At 50.2% G+C, this 22,583-nt stretch overlaps 1 protein-coding gene across 2 annotated transcripts in view; it reads right to left on the bottom strand.

Annotated features, from left to right (window-relative positions):
- The window catches only part of LOC306755305 (ephrin type-B receptor 2-like), a gene marked incomplete at both ends in the record, with an annotated part of 83,007 nt that overhangs the window by 13,463 nt on the left and 46,961 nt on the right, over positions 1-22,583 (bottom strand). The window contains 8 exons of one of the 2 annotated variants that reach the window (XM_079239637.1): positions 620-684; positions 1,680-1,788; positions 1,890-2,052; positions 2,147-2,271; positions 2,408-2,743; positions 3,666-3,821; positions 5,496-6,180; positions 20,924-20,988. In XM_079239637.1, the coding sequence (XP_079095763.1) occupies positions 620-684; positions 1,680-1,788; positions 1,890-2,052; positions 2,147-2,271; positions 2,408-2,743; positions 3,666-3,821; positions 5,496-6,180; positions 20,924-20,988 (1,704 nt within the window). Of the gene's footprint in view, positions 1-619; positions 688-1,679; positions 1,789-1,889; positions 2,053-2,146; positions 2,272-2,407; positions 2,744-3,665; positions 3,822-5,495; positions 6,181-20,923; positions 20,989-22,583 lie in introns of both variants that reach the window. The other variant, XM_079239638.1, reaches the window with a different exon arrangement.

The raw sequence follows: 22,583 nt of genomic DNA, 5'->3' as shown, positions 1-22,583 counted from the left end.
ATACTTAATATTACTGTGTGTTGTAGTGCACAAGATGTCCACTAGGGGGCAGAAGCCCATCAGATTGTATTCCACGGGATTTCACGTGTTTGTTCAGAAAACAGAAATCAGAAAAATGGTAATTTTTCAGTTTTTTTCTATGTTTTTGGCAGTGATGGAACTGATTTTGCTTTTTGTCCATTATTTGAGCACTGGGTCGGATAATAATAAGAAGACTCGTGAGCCCAGACCGTATGACATACGTGAAAAGATCGTATCGTACGCATCTAGGCATCTAGTCTGCTGGGATTAGATTTGTGAGGCAGAAAGTTAAAATGAAATGAATTTTCCTTGTTGATAAAACAAACACTTTATATGGTTCATTTAGTTCTGATGTTTTTTCGCACAAGCACATTTTTATCTTTGTTGTCACACAACCGCTAGAACCTGCCAAGCAGGCGGTGACTGTTAAAATAAGAGCTAAATAACCGTAAATCTTAGGCGCTCTGAGGCTTATTGCATTCTGTTTATTCCTGTTTACAGTTATTAATAAATCCTTTTTTGCAGTGTTGGAAGCGACATCATCATGTGTTAACATTCGAATGACCAGCCGGCTGTAAAGCTACCAGCAGATACTTACTGTGACCGCTGGTGTAATGCTGCAGTTTGTCTGTGTACTCTGACTCTGGTCGGTCTGAACCTCTCCTGCTGTGGACAAACACACATCCGTCAACAACAGACGAAGACCGAGAAGTCCAGACTACAAACTTCAGCTCAGATCAATAAAACAACGTAATGTACGGTAAGATTTTCCTCAAACAAAGCCGTTGCCTTTTAATTCATTCACATGGAAGCAAAGAAAACCTAAACGTGAAAATGAAATTTTCTTTAATTTACTGTATAATGCAGCATTTCCCCTGCTGAAATACTGGGGGGGCACACAACATTAACCCCCAAGAGGTTCAAGTTCATTTTATCCTCTTCTCTATATATACAGCATGTGCCGATCGACCCTTCCCCATCGTCAGTCAAAGGTCGTCTCCATCAAAACCCCCCCGTCACTTCAATGACAGAAACGTAGCGGAAACACAGTGCTGTTTTCTGTTTCCTCTACCCTGGTGGTCCTCAACACTTAACATGAGGTCATGCAAACACTAAAAAGCCACGGACACCTGCCCTGATCCAATCCCATGTTTTATGCTTTCATTGATATTCTGGTTTTCCTGTCTCGTCTCGTCCACCTCAACTCCTTCCTGTATGGACATGATCTTTCTTTTAATCCCGCCGGCTCTGAATGGTCAAAGCCTTGGGGACCCCCCTCATCCAGTGTCTGTTGGGAAATGTTTTTACACCCCTTCGTTTGGTAGCTGCGTGGCCCTCACCTTTAGCTCTTCCCCTCTGGGGAGGGCTAAGGGGCAGAAATAGGACCCAGCCTAAAGGTCACGTATGTCATGTTGATCTAATATAGTTTGACATCGTTGTGGATGTCAGCAAGCAGGAGCTGGAAAGACCTTGGAGACTACGTAGCTACAAGCGAGAAAAGCGAGGATATGGGAACTGACGGGAAGATGATAAAACGTCTACTGAGACGGATGTCCGTCAACAATCCATGTTTATTACAGATCAGCAGTCAGAAGCACCTGGCTTTGCAAGGATATACCTGTCGTCTTCTGGGGAAATGTATCTTTTCATGGCCTCACCTGCGACATACGATGATGACGACGGTGATGGCGATGATGAAGACGACTCCTGCAGCAGATGATCCAATAATAAGTGGGAGCTTCTCCTGGATGCTGGAGTTATATTCCTCTACAGGGACGAAACAGAAGACATGAAGGGATGCTAGACAGAAGCATGGCCTGGCTGCCCCCCTGGAGGCACAGATGAGGGGTCAATGTCGCCATTCTCACCAGGAGTCATGGTTTGGAAGTACATTTTGCCGCTGAAGCGTCCGAATCCAGCGACGGTCCGAGCGCGGACCTGAAAGACGTAGATGGTCCCGGGTTTTAAGCCTCGTATGACTGCAGTGTTGGTCTGACTCCGTGTTAGAGACGAGTTCCATTCAGCCTGGTTCTGAAACCAATATCACAACCAGGGTTACCTGATCCATTTCAGAACCAGAATATTGCCTCCAGGAGCCATTCTGGGAGTCATCAGACCCTCGTACCTTCTCAAAGTACTGCAGTTCATAGTCCAGAATGACCCCGTTGGGCTGATCCGGCTGGGACCAGGACAGCGTGATGCTGGTAGGAGTCCTGTTCACCTGGTGGATGATGGACACGGGAGATGGTGCTGGGAAGGAAGGAAAGGGAAACAGACTGGAATGGTGATGCCTGCAGCTGTTCAGTGGTTTTTTAAAATCTTAATCTGAGAAAAAGAGCTAGGATGAGTACTCTGTGATGGAAGTCGAGGTTTTAAACCGACTCACCGGCCTGGTTGGTGGTGATGTTGACAGATGTGTACTGTGGTGAATACGGACTCTGGTCAGACACTCCATTAACAGCTTGTATCTCAAACGTGTAGCGCGTATGAGCTAGCAGGTCGCTAACATGGACGCGGGTGTCCGTCAGGCCCAGCTGGCGTGGAACAAACTGCACGTTGTCCCCACAGCGGGTGCAGCTGCCGCGCCCGCTGCCGCAGCTTTTACAGATGATGTTGTAGACCATGTCTTCCCGGCTGCCGGCCTCCTGAGGCGGGCTCCACTCCAGCCTCAGAGAAGTCTCGTTCACAATGGAGATGACGTTTTGTGGAGCAGAAGGAACAGCTGGAAGAGAGGGGAGAAAACAGGGTCAGTGCACGTCTTTCTGGGCTCATTTTAAACTCTTTTCAGTGTCACTGACTGCAGAGTCAAACTACTGGTGATGACAGATATGATTACATGCTACATACGTGCAGTGTATGCAGTATGTAATGCTTCCTGCAGGTATAGGTAGGACAAAACTCCAAACCATTTTTGCCATTTTTGGTCTTCCTGCTTGTTTATTATGGATTGTTCTGTCAAGTCTCGACTATTTATAATATTTTGTTAGCTAACTGTGAGGCTTGAGCTGCAGATGGGTTTATGTTCATAAAAGTTGCTGATTCACACACCAGGAATTCGTTCATATTAAAAGGAGAAGTGGGCTGAGTATAGATCCCTGTGGGACACCTCTGGGAATCTCTGAAGTGCATCTAACTTGAAACCTGTTTGCTATATAACACACATACTTTTCACATATTTACTTTTTCCTGTTACTCTTTATTGGCTGTCCTCACTAAACCACCTGTCATGGATCGTAGAGGTGTGGACCCAAAGGCAGAGATAGGAGGCAGGATGCAGAACCAAGACCTTTTAATTCCAAACTGACAGGGAAAACTTTGGCTGCTCCTGATTGGACATTACCGTTAGTTTAAGCTCTCTGATTGGTGGAAAGTCTGACAGCAAGTGGCGTCTCTGAGCAACATAGTGGTAATGAGGATTTTTTTTAGGATGAAAATGTGAGAAAAAGTGATTTACCATCTAGAGTCTGAATAAATACTACATGTAGATTGTAAACCTCCTGGACGGATAGAAACGCTGGAACACCCCCGTAGACCAGCTGGAGGGTCACATGACCATCACAATGAGAATGCTTGGCATCATAAACGATAGCGCTTGCCTTTTAAGGGTTGAACCTGCTTGCAGGTGGGACGACATGCATACATACTGGTACAAGGCATCTGTGGAGGGTCGGAGTCGGTGCGGTAGAAGCCGTTACGGCAGACGCAGTTAGTGGCTCCCTCGCTGATGGTTCGGCTGTTAATGGGACACTGCAGACATGTGTGGTCTCCTTGTGCTGCCTTGAAGAACCCTGACATACATGCTGGGTGGTCCAAGCAGCAGACCCCGATGAGACGAGAAAGAAAACATGAAGACTGTCAGCTCGAGTGTTAACAAAAGAGAAAACATGATCCTCTGAACAATCAATGATCAGTTTTAGATTATTTTTGTTAATTTACAGTTTAAAAAAAAACAACAAACGCATCTTAAATATTTTCCGGCCAAAAGCAGATGTTTCTTCCCGATAGCCAGTATGTCTACGTCTCATAAAGGTTAGCTCATTGGGATGACATGGACCCGGACCCCTTAAGATGCTGTCAGTTTTATTATGCTGTAAAACATGTCAGAGGATGAAGAGCACGGGAGGCTGTCTGGGATTACGCAGGAGGAAGAACACGTTCAGATGCAAAGTCCTGCCACCACATTTGCGTCGGAGCAGACCACAAACTGTCATCTTACATGCCAACTCAGGCCTGGAGGGTCTGATATGGAGCTCCCAGGTTTCTGGACCTTCCTTTCAGCATAGCTGGGCTTCAGGACGTCCAAACCTGGGGAGACCTACTGCTGATCAACTAATGAAGTGCATTGATCAGCAGAACACGACACTGCTTTGGGGTTTATTTTCACACAGTTTTCATCATTTTCTCCTCAAATTTCCATCTTCTGGTCCCCTTCATCACCAAAAACTGACAGAAAATCAAACATCAATATATTTCCATGGCTTTTTCCATGAATCATTGAAAATTATGTTTTACATAATAATTATTAAGAGTCTTACGTGGTTTTCAGACTATTATAAGGGTCAATGATTAGCAGTAAAATTTATTTGATAGCATCAGGATTTTTCTTGTAGTGTCAGATTATCCCTCTGAGAATCAAAAATGTCCCATTGACTTCCGATGAAACTACATCTTTTAATCTTACACTCACCTCAGTTTAAAACTACTCATTCTTTAATGTCAGCATCTTATTTGAAACAAAAGTCACGATAGTCAACATTTTCACTGGTAAAACCCGATAAAACTGGTTTCCTGTTGCCGTCGGGGGCAGGACACTCTCAGTTATATTATAAAGCCGGTCAGACCACCAGCAGCGCTAATAGTTGTTAGGGTGTGAAATGATTTCTGATTACCTGGCAAAGACCAGATGATTTTTATATTATATAGAATGTTTTTTCTTTCTCATATACAAACCCATTTCCAATCCCGCTGGGAAGTTGTGTTCAGCTTATTTTCAGTCAAATATACGACAAAGACATGATATTTAATGTTTAAACTAATCAAGTTTGTTTTTTGTTTTTTTTAATAAACATTCAGTTATTTTGAGTTTGATGGCTGCATGATGTTTAAGTAAAGCTGGGCTGGAGCAACAAAAGACTAGAAAAGTTGTTTGATCAAACAGAGATGCTTCGCCAAGCTTCAGCTCGAATATGACGACAGACGTAATCTGAAATATTTTACAACTTTTTCATAATTGTTTCTGACTTGCTTTGTTGAAAGCAGAAAAATAAAAATGAGGATGAAATGATTTCTATAAGAGTCACTCTGATCAGCGCTGCAGGTTGGCTGGCCGACTTAAGGCTCCTTGAACCCAGCATAGAAAGGTTTGACCACCACAGCGAATGGTTGGCGACCAGCTTTAGAGGTCATAGTTCAAGTCATCATACACATGGGTGTGAAACAGTAGCAGCTTTCGACTGAAACATTGGATTTCCTACCTTTGCAGACTGTCCCGTTCTCCAATGCCTCGTACCCGGCTTTGCACATGCAGCGCCCAATGGGAACCATCCACTCCCCATCCCCGTTACAGTACAGCTTGATGGGAACATCCACTTCCTCCCCGTTGGGAACACAAACTCCCCTGGCTGCCACCAGAGAAGTGCTCTCCGCCCCCGACAGGGTCTCGGGAAAGACGGCGGCGTTCTGGATCACACGAGGACATTTCCTGTAGAAGACTCTGACAGCGATGAGAGACATGCAGGCCCCGTAATCCTGGAAAGCCAGATAGAAGCCACTGCGCGAAACGGGTCCAAAACTTCGAACTTCACTGTTGATCTTCATTATGCGTCCGCCGAGGTCGACCTGAGAGAAACTTTCGTCGGCTGCTATTGTGTCTACTTTCACCCAAGGGTTCTCCATCCAGGCTGGGGAGGATTTCGTGGCCACATCCGAGTCTGACTCGTAGTAATACAGGTTGAAGGTCTCCTTGCAGGATCCCGGGACGTTGGGTATGGAACTGCAGTCCCGCACCGAAAACTTCATCTGGACATGAATGCGCTGAGCGCCTCGGCGGCGGATATACTTGGTGCGTATCCAGTTGTTCTGGCTGTTATCGAAGACGTTGCATACCTGGTATGTTCTGATGGTGTTCATGTTTTCATCGTAGCCGCTGACTTCTTCCCACTGGAGGAAAAGAAACACATGTTCAGGAAGGTGACACACAAAAACTGAATACACCGGTCCGTGCTGACATCCTGGAGTTTAACCTTTTGTTCAACTGGCTTCCCATACAGGAGACATCATGAGACATGAAACACCGGGAAGAAGAGACGCTAGCATGTAGCATAGCAACATGCTGCCACACAACGATGAGACAGACGTCTCTGTAACCAGTCTGCAGTCACATGACACCTTGTTTGTGAGGAGGAATGATCAGAAGTTGAGAGTGGAGATGTTCTCATGTTTTCTGCTTGCAGCTCGAACTGCGTTTGGTTTGGATGTTGATGTGTTGTAGAGAAACTCAGGAAGACGTCTGTCTCGTCTCGGTGGGACAGAAACTCAGGCAGACGTCTGTCTCGTCTCTGTGGGACAGAAACTCTGGAGACGTCTGTCTCGTCTCTGTGGGACAGAAACTCTGGAGACGTCTGTCTCGTCTCTGTGGGACAGAAACTCTGGAAGACGTCTGTCTCGTCTCGGTGGGACAGAAACTCAGGAAGACGTCTGTCTCGTCTCTGTGTGACAGAAACTCTGGAGACGTCTGTCTCGTCTCTGTGGGACAGAAACTCTGGAAGACGTCTGTCTCGTCTCGGTGGGACAGAAACTCAGGAAGACGTCTGTCTCGTCTCTGTGGGACAGAAACTCTGGAAGACGTCTGTCTCGTCTCCGTGGGACAGAAACTCAGGAAGACGTCTGTCTCGTCTCTGTGGGACAGAAACTCTGGAAGACGTCTGTCTCGTCTTGGTGGGACAGAAACTCTGGAAGACGTCTGTCTCGTCTCTGTGGGACAGAAACTCAGGAAGACGTCTGTCTCGTCTCTGTGGGACAGAAACTCTGGAAGACGTCTGTCTCGTCTCTGTGGGACAGAAACTCTGGAAGACGTCTGTCTCGTCTCCGTGGGACAGAAACTCTGGAAGACGTCTGTCTCGTCACCGTGGGACAGAAACTCAGGGAGACGTCTGTTTCGTTTCCGTGGGACAGAAACTCAGGAAGACGTCTGTCTCGTCTCTGTGGGACAGAAACTCAGGAAGACGTCTGTCTCGTCTCTGTGGGACAGAAACTCTGGAAGACGTCTGTCTCCATGGGACAGAAACTCTGGAAGACGTCTGTCTCGTCTCTGTGGGACAGAAACTCTGGAGACGTCTGTCTCGTCTCGATGTGGACAGAAACTCTGGAGACGTCTGTCTCTGTGGGACAGAAACTCTGGAGACGTCTGTCTCTGTGGGACAGAAACTCTGGAAGACGTCTGTCTCGTCTCGGTGGGACAGAAACTCTGGAAGACGTCTGTCTCGTCTCGGTGGGACAGAAACTCTAGAAGACGTCTGTCTCGTCTCTGTGGGACAGAAACTCAGGGAGACGTCTGTTTCGTTTCCGTGGGACAGAAACTCAGGAAGACGTCTGTCTCGTCTCTGTGGGAAAGAAACTCAGGAAGACGTCTGTCTCGTCTCTGTGGGACAGAAACTCTGAAAGACGTCTGTCTCCGTGGGACAGAAACTCTGGAGACGTCTGTCTCGTTTCGGTGTGGACAGAAACTCTGGAGACGTCTGTCTCTGTGGGACAGAAACTGTGGAAGACGTCTGTCTCGTCTCGGTGGGACAGAAACTCTGGAAGACGTCTGTCTCGTCTCGGTGGGACAGAAACTCTGGAAGACGTCTGTCTCGTCTCGGTGGGACAGAAACTCTGGAAGACGTCTGTCTCGTCTCGGTGGGTCAGAAACTCTGGAAGACGTCTGTCTCGTCTCGGTGGGACAGAAACTCTGGAAGACGTCTGTCTCGTCTCCGTGGGACAGAAACTCTGGAAGACGTCTGTCTCGTCTCGGTGGGACAGAAACTCTGGAAGACGTCTGTCTCGTCTCTGTGGGACAGAAACTCTGGAAGACGTCTGTCTCGTCTCCGTGGGACAGAAACTCTGGAAGACGTCTGTCTCGTCTCGATGGGACAGAAACTCTGGAAGACGTCTGTCTCGTCTCCGTGGGACAGAAACTCTGGAAGACGTCTGTCTCGTCTCCGTGGGACAGAGACTCTGGAAGACGTCTGTCTCGTCTCCGTGGGACAGAAACTATGGAAGACGTCTGTCTCGTCTCCGTGGGACAGAAACTCTGGAAGACGTCTGTCTCGTCTCCGTGGGACAGAAACTCTGGAAGACGTCTGTCTCGTCTCGGTGGGACAGAAACTCTGGAAGACGTCTGTCTCGTCTCAGTGGGACAGAAACTCTGGAAGACGTCTGTCTCGTCTAGGTGGGACAGAAACTCTGGAAGACGTCTGTCTCGTCTCTGTGGGACAGAAACTCTGGAAGACGTCTGTCTCGTCCCGTGGGACAGAAACTCTGGAAGACGTCTGTCTCGTCTCCGTGTCACAGAAACTCTGGAAGACGTCTGTCTCGTCTCTGTGGGACAGAAACTCTGGAAGACGTCTGTCTCGTCTCCGTGGGACAGAAACTCTGGAAGACGTCTGTCTCGTCTCCGTGGGACAGAAACTCTGGAAGACGTCTGTCTCGTCTCGGTGGGAAAGAAACTCTAGAAGACGTCTGTCTCGTCTCTGTGGGACAGAAACTCAGGGAGACGTCTGTTTCGTTTCCGTGGGACAGAAACTCTGGAAGACGTCTGTCTCGTCTCTGTGGGACAGAAACTCTGGAGACGTCTGTCTCGTCTCGGTGTGGACAGAAACTCTGGAGACGTCTGTCTCGGTGGGACAGAAACTCTGGAGACGTCTGTCTCTGTGGGACAGAAACTCTGGAAGACGTCTGTCTCGTCTCGGTGGGACAGAAACTCTGGAAGACGTCTGTCTCGTCTCCGTGGGACAGAAACTCTGGAAGACGTCTGTCTCGTCTCCGTGGGACAGAAACTCTGGAAGACGTCTGTCTCGTCTCGGTGGGACAGAAACTCTGGAAGACGTCTGTCTCGTCTCGGTGGGACAGAAACTCTGGAAGACGTCTGTCTCGTCTCGGTGGGACAGAAACTCTGGAAGACGTCTGTCTCGTCTAGGTGGGACAGAAACTCTGGAAGACGTCTGTCTCGTCTAGGTGGGACAGAAACTCTGGAAGACGTCTGTCTCGTCTCTGTGGGACAGAAACTCTGGAAGACGTCTGTCTCGTCTCGGTGGGACAGAAACTCTGGAAGACGTCTGTCTCGTCTCTGTGGGACAGAAACTCTGGAAGACGTCTGTCTCGTCTCGGTGGGACAGAAACTCTGGAAGACGTCTGTCTCGTCTCCGTGGGACAGAAACTCTGGAAGACGTCTGTCTCGTCTCCGTGGGACAGAAACTCTGGAAGACGTCTGTCTCGTCTCCGTGGGACAGAAACTCTGGAAGACGTCTGTCTCGTCTCGATGGGACAGAAACTCTGGAAGACGTCTGTCTCGTCTCCGTGGGACAGAAACTCTGGAAGACGTCTGTCTCGTCTCCGTGGGACAGAAACTCTGGAAGACGTCTGTCTCGTGTCCGTGGGAAGGAGACTCTGGAAGACGTCTGTCTCGTCTCCGTGGGACAGAGACTCTGGAAGACGTCTGTCTCGTCTCCGTGGGACAGAAACTCTGGAAGACGTCTGTCTCGTCTCTGTGGGACAGAAACTCTGGAAGACGTCTGTCTCGTCTCCGTGGGACAGAAAATCTGGAAGACGTCTGTCTCGTCTCCGTGGGACAGAAACTCTGGAAGACGTCTGTCTCGTGTCCGTGGGAAGGAGACTCTGGAAGACGTCTGTCTCGTCTACGTGGGACAGAGACTCTGGAAGACGTCTGTCTCGTCTCCGTGGGACAGAGACTCTGGAAGACGTCTGTCTCGTCTCCGTGGGACAGAAACTCTGGAAGACGTCTGTCTCGTCTCTGTGGGACAGAAACTCTGGAAGACGTCTGTCTCGTCTCCGTGGGACAGAAACTCTGGAAGACGTCTGTCTCTGTGGGACAGAAACTCTGGAAGACGTCTGTCTCGTCTCGGTGGGAAGGAAACTCTGGAAGACGTCTGTCTCGTCTCGGTGGGACAGAAACTCTGAAAGACGTCTGTCTCGTCTCTGTGGGACAGAAACTCTGGAAGACGTCTGTCTCGTCTCCGTGGGACAAAAACTCTAGAAGACGTCTGTCTCGTCTCTGTGGGACAGAAACTCTGGAAGACGTCTGTCTCGTCTCGGTGGGACAGAAACTCTAGAAGACTTCTGTCTCGTCTCTGTGGGAAAGAAACTCTGGAAGACGTCTGTCTCGTCTCCGTGGGACAGAAACTCTGGAAGACGTCTGTCTCGTCTCGGTGGGACAGAAACTCTGGAAGACGTCTGTCTCGTCTCCGTGGGACAGAAACTCTGGAAGACGTCTGTCTTGTCTCCGTGGGACAGAGACTCTGGAAGACGTCTGTCTCGTCTACGTGGGACAGAAACTCTGGAAGACGTCTGTCTCGTCTCCGTGGGACAGAGACTCTGGAAGACGTCTGTCTCGTCTCCGTGGGACAGAAACTCTGGAAGACGTCTGTCTCGTCTCCGTGGGACAGAAACTCTGGAAGACGTCTGTCTCGTCTCCGTGGGACAGAAACTCTGGAAGACGTCTGTCTCGTCTCGGTGGGACAGAAACTCTGGAAGACGTCTGTCTCGTCTCCGTGGGACAGAAACTCTGGAAGACGTCTGTCTCGTCTCTGTGGGACAGAAACTCTGGAAGACGTCTGTCTCGTCTCTGTGGGACAGAAACTCAGGAAGACGTCTGTCTCGTCTCCGTGGGACAGAAACTCTGGAAGACGTCTGTCTCGTCTCCGTGGGACAGAAACTGTGGAAGACGTCTGTCTCGTCTCCGTGGGACAGAAACTCTGGAAGACGTCTGTCTCGTCACGGTGGGACAGAAACTCTGGTAGACGTCTGTCTCGTCTCTGTGGGACAGAAACTCTGGAAGACGTCTGTCTCGTCTCTGTGGGACAGAAACTCTGGAAGACGTCTGTCTCGTCTCCGTGGGACAGAAACTCTGGAAGACGTCTGTCTCGTCTCCGTAGGACAGAAACTCTGGAAGACGTCTGTCTCGTCTCCGTGGGACAGAAACTCTGGAAGACGTCTGTCTCGTCTCCGTGGGACAGAAACTCTGGAAGACGTCTGTCTCGTCTCCGTGGGACAGAAACTCTGGAGACATCTGTCTCGTCTCCGTGGGACAGAAACTCTGGAGACGTCTGTCTCGTCTCGGTGGGACAGAAACTCTGGAAGACGTCTGTCTCTGTGGGACAGAAACTCTGGAAGACGTCTGTCTCGTCTCGGTGGGAAGGAAACTCTGGAAGACGTCTGTCTCGTCTCGGTGGGACAGAAACTCTGGAAGACGTCTGTCTCGTCTCTGTGGGACAGAAACTCTGGAAGACGTCTGTCTCGTCTCCGTGGGACAGAAACTCTAGAAGACGTCTGTCTCGTCTCTGTGGGACAGAAACTCTGGAAGACGTCTGTCTCGTCTCGGTGGGACAGAAACTCTAGAAGACTTCTGTCTCGTCTCTGTGGGAAAGAAACTCTGGAAGACGTCTGTCTTGTCTCCGTGGGACAGAAACTCTGGAAGACGTCTGTCTCGTCTCGGTGGGACAGAAACTCTGGAAGACGTCTGTCTCGTCTCCGTGGGACAGAAACTCTGGAAGACGTCTGTCTTGTCTCCGTGGGACAGAGACTCTGGAAGACGTCTGTCTCGTCTACGTGGGACAGAAACTCTGGAAGACGTCTGTCTCGTCTCCGTGGGACAGAGACTCTGGAAGACGTCTGTCTCGTCTCCGTGGGACAGAAACTCTGGAAGACGTCTGTCTCGTCTCCGTGGGACAGAAACTCTGGAAGACGTCTGTCTCGTCTCCGTGGGACAGAAACTCTGGAAGACGTCTGTCTCGTCTCGGTGGGACAGAAACTCTGGAAGACGTCTGTCTCGTCTCCGTGGGACAGAAACTCTGGAAGACGTCTGTCTCGTCTCTGTGGGACAGAAACTCTGGAAGACGTCTGTCTCGTCTCTGTGGGACAGAAACTCAGGAAGACGTCTGTCTCGTCTCCGTGGGACAGAAACTCTGGAAGACGTCTGTCTCGTCTCCGTGGGACAGAAACTGTGGAAGACGTCTGTCTCGTCTCCGTGGGACAGAAACTCTGGAAGACGTCTGTCTCGTCACGGTGGGACAGAAACTCTGGTAGACGTCTGTCTCGTCTCTGTGGGACAGAAACTCTGGAAGACGTCTGTCTCGTCTCCGTGGGACAGAAACTCTGGAAGACGTCTGTCTCGTCTCGGTGGGACAGAAACTCTGGAAGACGTCTGTCTCGTCTCCGTGGGACAGAAACTCTGGAAGACGTCTGTCTCGTCTCCGTGGGACAGAGACTCTGGAAGACGTCTGTCTCGTCTACGTGGGACAGAAACTCTGGAAGACGTCTGTCTCGTCTCCGTGGGACAGAGACTCTGGAAGACGTCTGTCTCGTCTCCGTGGGACAGAAACTCTGGAAGACGTCTGTCTCGTCTCCGTGGGACAGAAACTCTGGAAGACGTCTGTCTCGTCTCCGTGGGACAGAAACTCTGGAAGACGTCTGTCTCGTCTCGGTGGGACAGAAACTCTGGAAGACGTCTGTCTCGTCTCCGTGGGACAGAAACTCTGGAAGACGTCTGTCTCGTCTCTGTGGGACAGAAACTCTGGAAGACGTCTGTCTCGTCTCTGTGGGACAGAAACTCAGGAAGACGTCTGTCTCGTCTCCGTGGGACAGAAACTCTGGAAGACGTCTGTCTCGTCTCCGTGGGACAGAAACTGTGGAAGACGTCTGTCTCGTCTCCGTGGGACAGAAACTCTGGAAGACGTCTGTCTCGTCACGGTGGGACAGAAACTCTGGTAGACGTCTGTCTCGTCTCTGTGGGACAGAAACTCTGGAAGACGTCTGTCTCGTCTCTGTGGGACAGAAACTCTGGAAGACGTCTGTCTCGTCTCCGTGGGACAGAAACTCTGGAAGACGTCTGTCTCGTCTCCGTAGGACAGAAACTCTGGAAGACGTCTGTCTCGTCTCCGTGGGACAGAAACTCTGGAAGACGTCTGTCTCGTCTCCGTGGGACAGAAACTCTGGAAGACGTCTGTCTCGTCTCCGTGGGACAGAAACTCTGGAGACATCTGTCTCGTCTCCGTGGGACAGAAACTCTGGAGACGTCTGTCTCGTCTCGGTGGGACAGAAACTCTGGAAGACGTCTGTCTCTGTGGGACAGAAACTCTGGAAGACGTCTGTCTCGTCTCGGTGGGAAGGAAACTCTGGAAGACGTCTGTCTCGTCTCGGTGGGACAGAAACTCTGGAAGACGTCTGTCTCGTCTCTGTGGGACAGAAACTCTGGAAGACGTCTGTCTCGTCTCCGTGGGACAGAAACTCTAGAAGACGTCTGTCTCGTCTCTGTGGGACAGAAACTCTGGAAGACGTCTGTCTCGTCTCGGTGGGACAGAAACTCTAGAAGACTTCTGTCTCGTCTCTGTGGGAAAGAAACTCTGGAAGACGTCTGTCTTGTCTCCGTGGGACAGAAACTCTGGAAGACGTCTGTCTCGTCTCGGTGGGACAGAAACTCTGGAAGACGTCTGTCTCGTCTCCGTGGGACAGAAACTCTGGAAGACGTCTGTCTTGTCTCCGTGGGACAGAGACTCTGGAAGACGTCTGTCTCGTCTACGTGGGACAGAAACTCTGGAAGACGTCTGTCTCGTCTCCGTGGGACAGAGACTCTGGAAGACGTCTGTCTCGTCTCCGTGGGACAGAAACTCTGGAAGACGTCTGTCTCGTCTCCGTGGGACAGAAACTCTGGAAGACGTCTGTCTCGTCTCCGTGGGACAGAAACTCTGGAAGACGTCTGTCTCGTCTCGGTGGGACAGAAACTCTGGAAGACGTCTGTCTCGTCTCCGTGGGACAGAAACTCTGGAAGACGTCTGTCTCGTCTCTGTGGGACAGAAACTCTGGAAGACGTCTGTCTCGTCTCTGTGGGACAGAAACTCAGGAAGACGTCTGTCTCGTCTCCGTGGGACAGAAACTCTGGAAGACGTCTGTCTCGTCTCCGTGGGACAGAAACTGTGGAAGACGTCTGTCTCGTCTCCGTGGGACAGAAACTCTGGAAGACGTCTGTCTCGTCACGGTGGGACAGAAACTCTGGTAGACGTCTGTCTCGTCTCTGTGGGACAGAAACTCTGGAAGACGTCTGTCTCGTCTCTGTGGGACAGAAACTCTGGAAGACGTCTGTCTCGTCTCCGTGGGACAGAAACTCTGGAAGACGTCTGTCTCGTCTCCGTAGGACAGAAACTCTGGAAGACGTCTGTCTCGTCTCCGTGGGACAGAAACTCTGGAAGACGTCTGTCTAGTCTCCGTGGGACAGAAACTCTGGAAGACGTCTGTCTCGTCTCCGTGGGACAGAAACTCTGGAAGACGTCTGTCTCGTCACGGTGGGACAGAAACTCTGGAAGACGTCTGTCTCGTCTCTGTGGGACAGAAACTCTGGAAGACGTCTGTCTCGTCTCGGTGGGACAGAAACTCTGGAAGACGTCTGTCTCGTCTCCGTGGGACAGAAACTCTGGAAGACGTCTGTCTCGTCTCCGTGGGACAGAAACTCTGGAAGACGTCTGTCTCGTCTCCGTAGGACAGAAACTCTGGAAGACGTCTGTCTCATCTCCGTGGGACAGAAACTCTGGAAGACGCCTGTCTCGTCTCCGTGGGACAGAAACTCTGGAAGACGTCTGTCTCGTCACGGTGGGACAGAAACTCTGGAAGACGTCTGTCTCGTCTCTGTGGGACAGAAACTCTGGAAGACGTCTGTCTCGTCTCTGTGGGACAGAAACTGTGGAAGACGTCTGTCTCGTCTCCGTGGGACAGAAACTGTGGAAGACGTCTGTCTCGTCACGGTGGGACAGAAACTCTGGAAGACGTCTGTCTCGTCTCCGTGGGACAGAAACTCTGGAAGACGTCTGTCTCGTCTCTGTGGGACAGAAACTCAGGAAGACGTCTGTCTCGTCTCTGTGGGACAGAAACTCTGGAAGACGTCTGTCTCGTCTCTGTGGGACAGAAACTGTGGAAGACGTCTGTCTCGTCTCTGTGGGACAGAAACTGTGGAAGACGTCTGTCTCGTCTCGGTGGGACAGAAACTCTGGAAGACGTCTGTCTCGTCTAGGTGGGACAGAAACTCTGGAAGACGTCTGTCTCGTCTCGGTGGGACAGAAACTCTGGAAGACGTCTGTCTCGTCACGGTGGGACAGAAACTCTGGAAGACGTCTGTCTCGTCTCGGTGGGACAGAGACTCTGGAAGACGTCTGTCTCGTCTCTGTGGGACAGAAACTCTGGAAGACGTCTGTCTCGTCTCCGTGGGACAGAAACTGTGGAAGACGTCTGTCTCGTCTCCGTGGGACAGAAACTCTGGAAGACGTCTGTCTCGTCTCCGTGGGACAGAAACTCTGGAAGACGTCTGTCTCGTCTCGGTGGGACAGAAACTCTGGAAGACGTCTGTCTCGTCTCGGTGGGACAGAAACTCTGGAAGACGTCTGTCTCGTCACGGTGGGACAGAAACTCTGGAAGACGTCTGTCTCGTCTCTGTGGGACAGAAACTCTGGAAGACGTCTGTCTCGTCTCCGTGGGACAGAAACTGTGGAAGACGTCTGTCTCGTCTCCGTGGGACAGAAACTCTGGAAGACGTCTGTCTCGTCTCCGTAGGACAGAAACTCTGGAAGACGTCTGTCTCGTTTCCGTGGGACAGAAACTCTGGAAGACGTCTGTCTCGTCTCGGTGGGAAAGAAACTCTGGAGACGTCTGTCTCGTCTCGGTGGGACAGAAACTCTGGAGACGTCTGTCTCGTCTCTGTGGGACAGAAACTCTGGAAGACGTCTGTCTCGTCTCCGTGGGACAGAAACTCTGGAAGACGTCTGTCTCGTCTCCGTGGGACAGAAACTCTGGAAGACGTCTGTCTCGTCTCCGTGGGACAGAAACTCTGGAAGACGTCTGTCTCGTCTCGGTGGGAAAGAAACTCTGGAAGACGTCTGTCTCGTCTCAGTGGGACAGAAACTCTGGAAGACGTCTGTCTCGTCTCCGTGGGACAGAAACTCTGGAAGACGTCTGTCTCGTCTCCGTGGGACAGAAACTCTGGAAGACGTCTGTCTCGTCTACGTGGGACAGAAACTCTGGAAGACGTCTGTCTCGTCTCGGTGGGACAGAAACTCTGGAAGACGTCTGTCTCGTCACGGTGGGACAGAAACTCTGGAAGACGTCTGTCTCGTCTCTGTGGGACAGAAACTCTGGAAGACGTCTGTCTCGTCTCCGTGGGACAGAAACTGTGGAAGACGTCTGTCTCCTCTCCGTGGGACAGAAACTCTGGAAGACGTCTGTCTCGTCTCAGTGGGACAGAAACTCTGGAAGACGTCTGTCTCGTCTCTGTGGGACAGAAACTCTGGAAGACGTCTGTCTCGTCTCCGTGGGACAGAAACTCTGGAAGACGTCTGTCTGGTCTCCGTGGGACAGAAACTATGGAAGACGTCTGTCTCGTCTCCGTGGGAGAGAAACTCTGGAAGACGTCTGTCTCGTCTCCGTGGGACAGAAACTCTGGAAGACGTCTGTCTCGTCTCCGTGGGACAGAAACTCTGGAAGACGTCTGTCTCGTCTCCGTGGGACAGAAACTCTGGAAGACGTCTGTCTCGTCTCCGTGGGACAGAAACTCTGGAAGACGTCTGTCTCGTCTCCGTGGGACAGAAACTCTGGAAGACGTCTGTCTCGTCTCCGTGGGACAGAAACTCTGGAGACATCTGTCTCGTCTCTGTGGGACAGAAACTCTGGAGACGTCTGTCTCGTCTCTGTGGGACAGAAACTCTGGAAGACGTCTGTCTCGTCTCTGTGGGACAGAAACTCTGGAAGACGTCTGTCTCGTCTCCGTGGGACAGAAACTATGGAAGACGCCTGTCTCGTCTCTGTGGGACAGAAACTCTGGAGACGTCTGTCTCGTCTCTGTGGGACAGAAACTCAGGAAGACGTCTGTCTCGTCTCCGTGGGACAGAAACTATGGAAGACGTCTGTCTCGTCTCCGTGGGACAGAAAGTCTGGAAGACGTCTGTCTAGTCTCTGTGGGACAGAAACTCTGGAAGACGTCTGTCTCGTCTCTGTGGGACAGAAACTCTGGAAGACGTCTGTCTCGTCTCAGTGGGACAGAAACTCTGGAAGACGTCTGTCTCGTCTCCGTGGGACAGAAACTCTGGAAGACGTCTGTCTCGTCTCCGTGGGACAGAAACTATGGAAGACGTCTGTCTCGTCTCCGTGGGAGAGAAACTCTGGAAGACGTCTGTCTCGTCTCCGTGGGACAGAAACTCTGGAAGACGTCTGTCTAGTCTCTGTGGGACAGAAACTCTGGAAGACGTCTGTCTCGTCTCCGTGGGACAGAAACTCTGGAAGACGTCTGTCTCGTCTCCGTGGGACAGAAACTCTGGAAGACGTCTGTCTCGTCTCCGTAGGACAGAAACTCTGGAAGACGTCTGTCTCGTTTCCGTGGGACAGAAACTCTGGAAGACGTCTGTCTCGTCTCGGTGGGACAGAAACTCTGGAGACGTCTGTCTCGTCTCGGTGGGACAGAAACTCTGGAGACGTCTGTCTCGTCTCTGTGGGACAGAAACTCTGGAAGACGTCTGTCTCGTCTCCGTGGGACAGAAACTCTGGAAGACGTCTGTCTCGTCTCCGTGGGACAGAAACTCTGGAAGACGTCTGTCTCGTCTCGGTGGGACAGAAACTCTGGAAGACGTCTGTCTCGTCTCAGTGGGACAGAAACTCTGGAAGACGTCTGTCTCGTCTCCGTGGGACAGAAACTCTGGAAGACGTCTGTCTCGTCTCCGTGGGACAGAAACTCTGGAAGACGTCTGTCTCGTCTACGTGGGACAGAAACTCTGGAAGACGTCTGTCTCGTCTCGGTGGGACAGAAACTCTGGAAGACGTCTGTCTCGTCACGGTGGGACAGAAACTCTGGAAGACGTCTGTCTCGTCTCTGTGGGACAGAAACTCTGGAAGACGTCTGTCTCGTCTCCGTGGGACAGAAACTCTGGAAGACGTCTGTCTCCTCTCCGTGGGACAGAAACTCTGGAAGACGTCTGTCTCGTCTCAGTGGGACAGAAACTCTGGAAGACGTCTGTCTCGTCTCTGTGGGACAGAAACTCTGGAAGACGTCTGTCTCGTCTCCGTGGGACAGAAACTCTGGAAGACGTCTGTCTCGTCTCCGTGGGACAGAAACTATGGAAGACGTCTGTCTCGTCTCCGTGGGAGAGAAACTCTGGAAGACGTCTGTCTCGTCTCCGTGGGACAGAAACTCTGGAAGACGTCTGTCTCGTCTCCGTGGGACAGAAACTCTGGAAGACGTCTGTCTCGTCTCCGTGGGACAGAAACTCTGGAAGACGTCTGTCTCGTCTCTGTGGGACAGAAACTCTGGAAGACGTCTGTCTCGTCTCTGTGTGACAGAAACTCTGGAAGACGTCTGTCTCGTCACGGTGGGACAGAAACTCTGGAAGACGTCTGTCTCGTCTCCGTGGGACAGAAACTCTGGAAGACGTCTGTCTCGTCTCCGTGGGACAGAAACTCTGGAAGACGTCTGTCTCGTCTCCGTGGGACAGAAACTGTGGAAGACGTCTGTCTCGTCTCCGTGGGACAGAAACTCTGGAAGACGTCTGTCTCGTCTCTGTGGGACAGAAACTCTGGAAGACGTCTGTCTCGTCTCTGTGGGACAGAAACTCTGGAAGACGTCTGTCTCGTCTCAGTGGGACAGAAACTCTGGAAGACGTCTGTCTCGTCTCCGTGGGACAGAAACTCTGGAAGACGTCTGTCTCGTCTCTGTGGGACAGAAACTCTGGAAGACGTCTGTCTCGTCTCTGTGGGACAGAAACTCTGGAAGACGTCTGTCTCGTCTCCGTGGGACAGAAACTGTGGAAGACGTCTGTCTCGTCTCCGTGGGACAGAAACTCTGGAAGACGTCTGTCTCGTCTCCGTGGGACAGAAACTCTGGAAGACGTCTGTCTCGTCTCCGTGGGACAGAAACTGTGGAAGACGTCTGTCTCGTCTCCGTAGGACAGAAACTCTGGAAGACGTCTGTCTCGTCTCTGTGGGACAGAAACTCTGGAAGACGTCTGTCTCGTCTCGGTGGGACAGAAACTCTGGAAGACGTCTGTCTCGTCTCCGTAGGACAGAAACTCTGGAAGACGTCTGTCTCGTCTCCGTGGGACAGAAACTCTGGAAGACGTCTGTCTCGTCTCGGTGGGACAGAAACTCTGGAGACGTCTGTCTCGTCTCCGTGGGACAGAAACTCTGGAAGACGTCTGTCTCGTCTCCGTGGGACAGAAACTCTGGAAGACGTCTGTCTCGTCTCCGTGGGACAGAAACTATGGAAGACGCCTGTCTCGTCTCTGTGGGACAGAAACTCTGGAGACGTCTGTCTCGTCTCTGTGGGACAGAAACTCTGGAAGACGTCTGTCTCGTCTCCGTGGGACAGAAACTCTGGAAGACGTCTGTCTCGTCTCCGTGGGACAGAAACTCTGGAAGACGTCTGTCTCGTCTCCGTGGGACAGAAACTCTGGAAGACGTCTGTCTCGTCTCGGTGGGACAGAAACTCTGGAAGACGTCTGTCTCGTCTCCGTGGGACAGAGACTCTGGAAGACGTCTGTCTCGTCTCGGTGGGACAGAAACTATGGAAGACGTCTGTTTCGTCTCTGTGGGACAGAAACTCTGGAAGACGTCTGTCTCGTCACGGTGGGACAGAAACTCTGGAAGACGTCTGTCTCGTCTCTGTGGGACAGAAACTCTGGAAGACGTCTGTCTCGTCTCCGTGGGACAGAAACTCTGGAAGACGTCTGTCTCGTCTCCGTGGGACAGAAACTCTGGAAGACGTCTGTCTCGTCTCCGTGGGACAGAAACTCTGGAGACGTGGGAGACCAAGGGGCATAAAATCAAATCAAAGTTTCTTCATGAAGCGATTTTCCTGCCAGAAGCGACAAACGGGTCCTGTCCATCACCCCGTCCCTCGCCGTCTGGCTAAATGTAGGAATAAACATCTGGCTTGATGCAGCTGTGAGGAAACCATGTCTTCATCCCGCCCACCATGACCACCGCTCGGGTCCGGACAAGCCGGGGGCCGCAGAACCGGCAGCCAGCTGAGGCTGATCACCATGGCAACAACCCTGCAAACCGAGCAGGCAGACCCCCCAGCTGGAGGATCCTCATGAGGAAAATACTGTATGGAATCAATACTAAACAGTTCAAACAAGTAGAAAATAAACCTGAAAAAGTTACAAATACCAACATTTTAATCTAGAAATAAACGACTCGGTTATGAGCTGAGAAGGTGTTGAGCTGCGGCGGGGGGGGGAGAGGGGGCAAGCAATTTCAGCATTTCCATTAGAAGTTATGAGATTAAAATATAATTCAATTTTAACAAGTCATTTAAAAATCGAAGAAAGTGACAAATTTTAAATGAAAATATTCAAAAAGGAAAAAATTAAATGATTAAATGCTGTAAATGTATTTAATGAGGATACTTTGAATTTAATTCATTCTTTCATTTGAAATTATATTTAATCTTCTAAACATTTATTTCATTATTTATTCCTTCTCATACAAATGCTGGGTTGCTTTGAAAGATCCAGGTCCTGCATGTGGAGCCTCTGCAGGGACCGCAGGTTCCAGTCCCCAGGACCAGCGGGGGGGGTTCCCGTTGTCTGGTCCAGAACTGGTCCATCAGAACTCCTGCAGACTCAAACTGAGTCTGCAGCGTTTCGGTTGTTCCACTCACCCCCTGTGATGGGTAGATGGTCCAGCCCAGTTCTGCCGTAGCCGTCGTCGAGTCCATCAGAACCTCTGCAGAAAACAAGATAAATAAACCCGGTTTAGACACAGATTGAAGGAAATGAAAGCTATTTTTCTGACGACTGGAGCGCTTTGCATCAGACGAATGACGGACGTATCGATACTAAAAAACATCCGATTCAGTAACTAATCTGAACATGGAGACAAACCCCTAACCCTAACAACAAGCTTTTATCCTCCTGACAGTTTCAGCAAATAAAATTAGATACAAAAAAACATCCTGAATCCTGGTCCAGGAGGGTCAGGTCCTGCAGCTTTTAGAGGTTTCCCTGCTGCAACGTGTCTGGATCAGACCAGGACCCACAATGCTATAAAAACACCACATTTACTAACGGCAGATAGTTTTCTCTCTATGTGTCTGATTTCATTTGTGAGTTCCAGGTTCTCCTGACAGTTGATGACTTCGTCCATTTGCAACAACATCATCATCACCATCATCATCATCATCATCATCAGATCATCATCATCACCATCATCATAACCATCATCACCATCATCATCATCATCACCATCATCATAACCATCATCATCATCATCATCATCATCAGATCATCATCATCACCATCATCATAACCATCATCACCATCATCATCATCATCACCATCATCATAACCATCATCACCATCATCATCATCATCATCATCACCGTCATCACCATCATAACCATCATCACCATCATCACCATCATCACCATCAACATTATCACCATCATCACCATCATCATCACCATCATCATCATCATCATCATCATCAACATCACCATCATCATCACCATCATCATCATCATCATCATCACCATCATCATCATCATCATCATCATCACCATCATCACCATCATCATCACCATCATCATAACCATCATCACCATCATCAACATCACCATCATCATCATCATCATCATCACCATCATCACCATCAACATCATCACCATCATCACCATCATCATCACCATCATCATAACCATCATCACCATCATCATCATCATCACCATCATCATAACCATCATCACCATCATCATCATCATCAACATCACCATCATCATCATCATCACCATCATCATCATCACCATCATCATAACCATCATCACCATCATCATCATCATCATCATCATCACCATCATCACCATCATAACCATCATCACCATCATCATCATCACCATCATCATCATCATCATCATCATCACCATCATCACCATCATCACCATCATCATAACCATCATCACCATCATCATCACCATCATCACCATCATCATAACCATCATCACCATCATCATCATCATCAACATCACCATCATCATCATCATCATCACCATCATCATCATCATCATCACCATCATCACCATCATCACCATCATCATAACCATCATCACCATCATCACCATCATCATAACCATCATCACCATCATCATCATCATCAACATCACCATCATCATCATCATCATCACCATCACCATCATCATCACCATCATCACCATCACCATCATCATCACCATCATCATCACCATCATCACCATCATCATAACCATCATCACCATCATCATCATCATCAACATCACCATCATCATCATCACCATCATCACCATCATC

This window comes from Telmatherina bonti, assembly GCF_933228915.1.
Source record: "Telmatherina bonti genome assembly, chromosome: 4".
Lineage (NCBI taxonomy): Eukaryota > Metazoa > Chordata > Actinopteri > Atheriniformes > Telmatherinidae > Telmatherina > Telmatherina bonti.
Note: the sequence above shows the minus strand (reverse complement) of the source record. Positions and strands in the feature narration are given on the sequence as shown.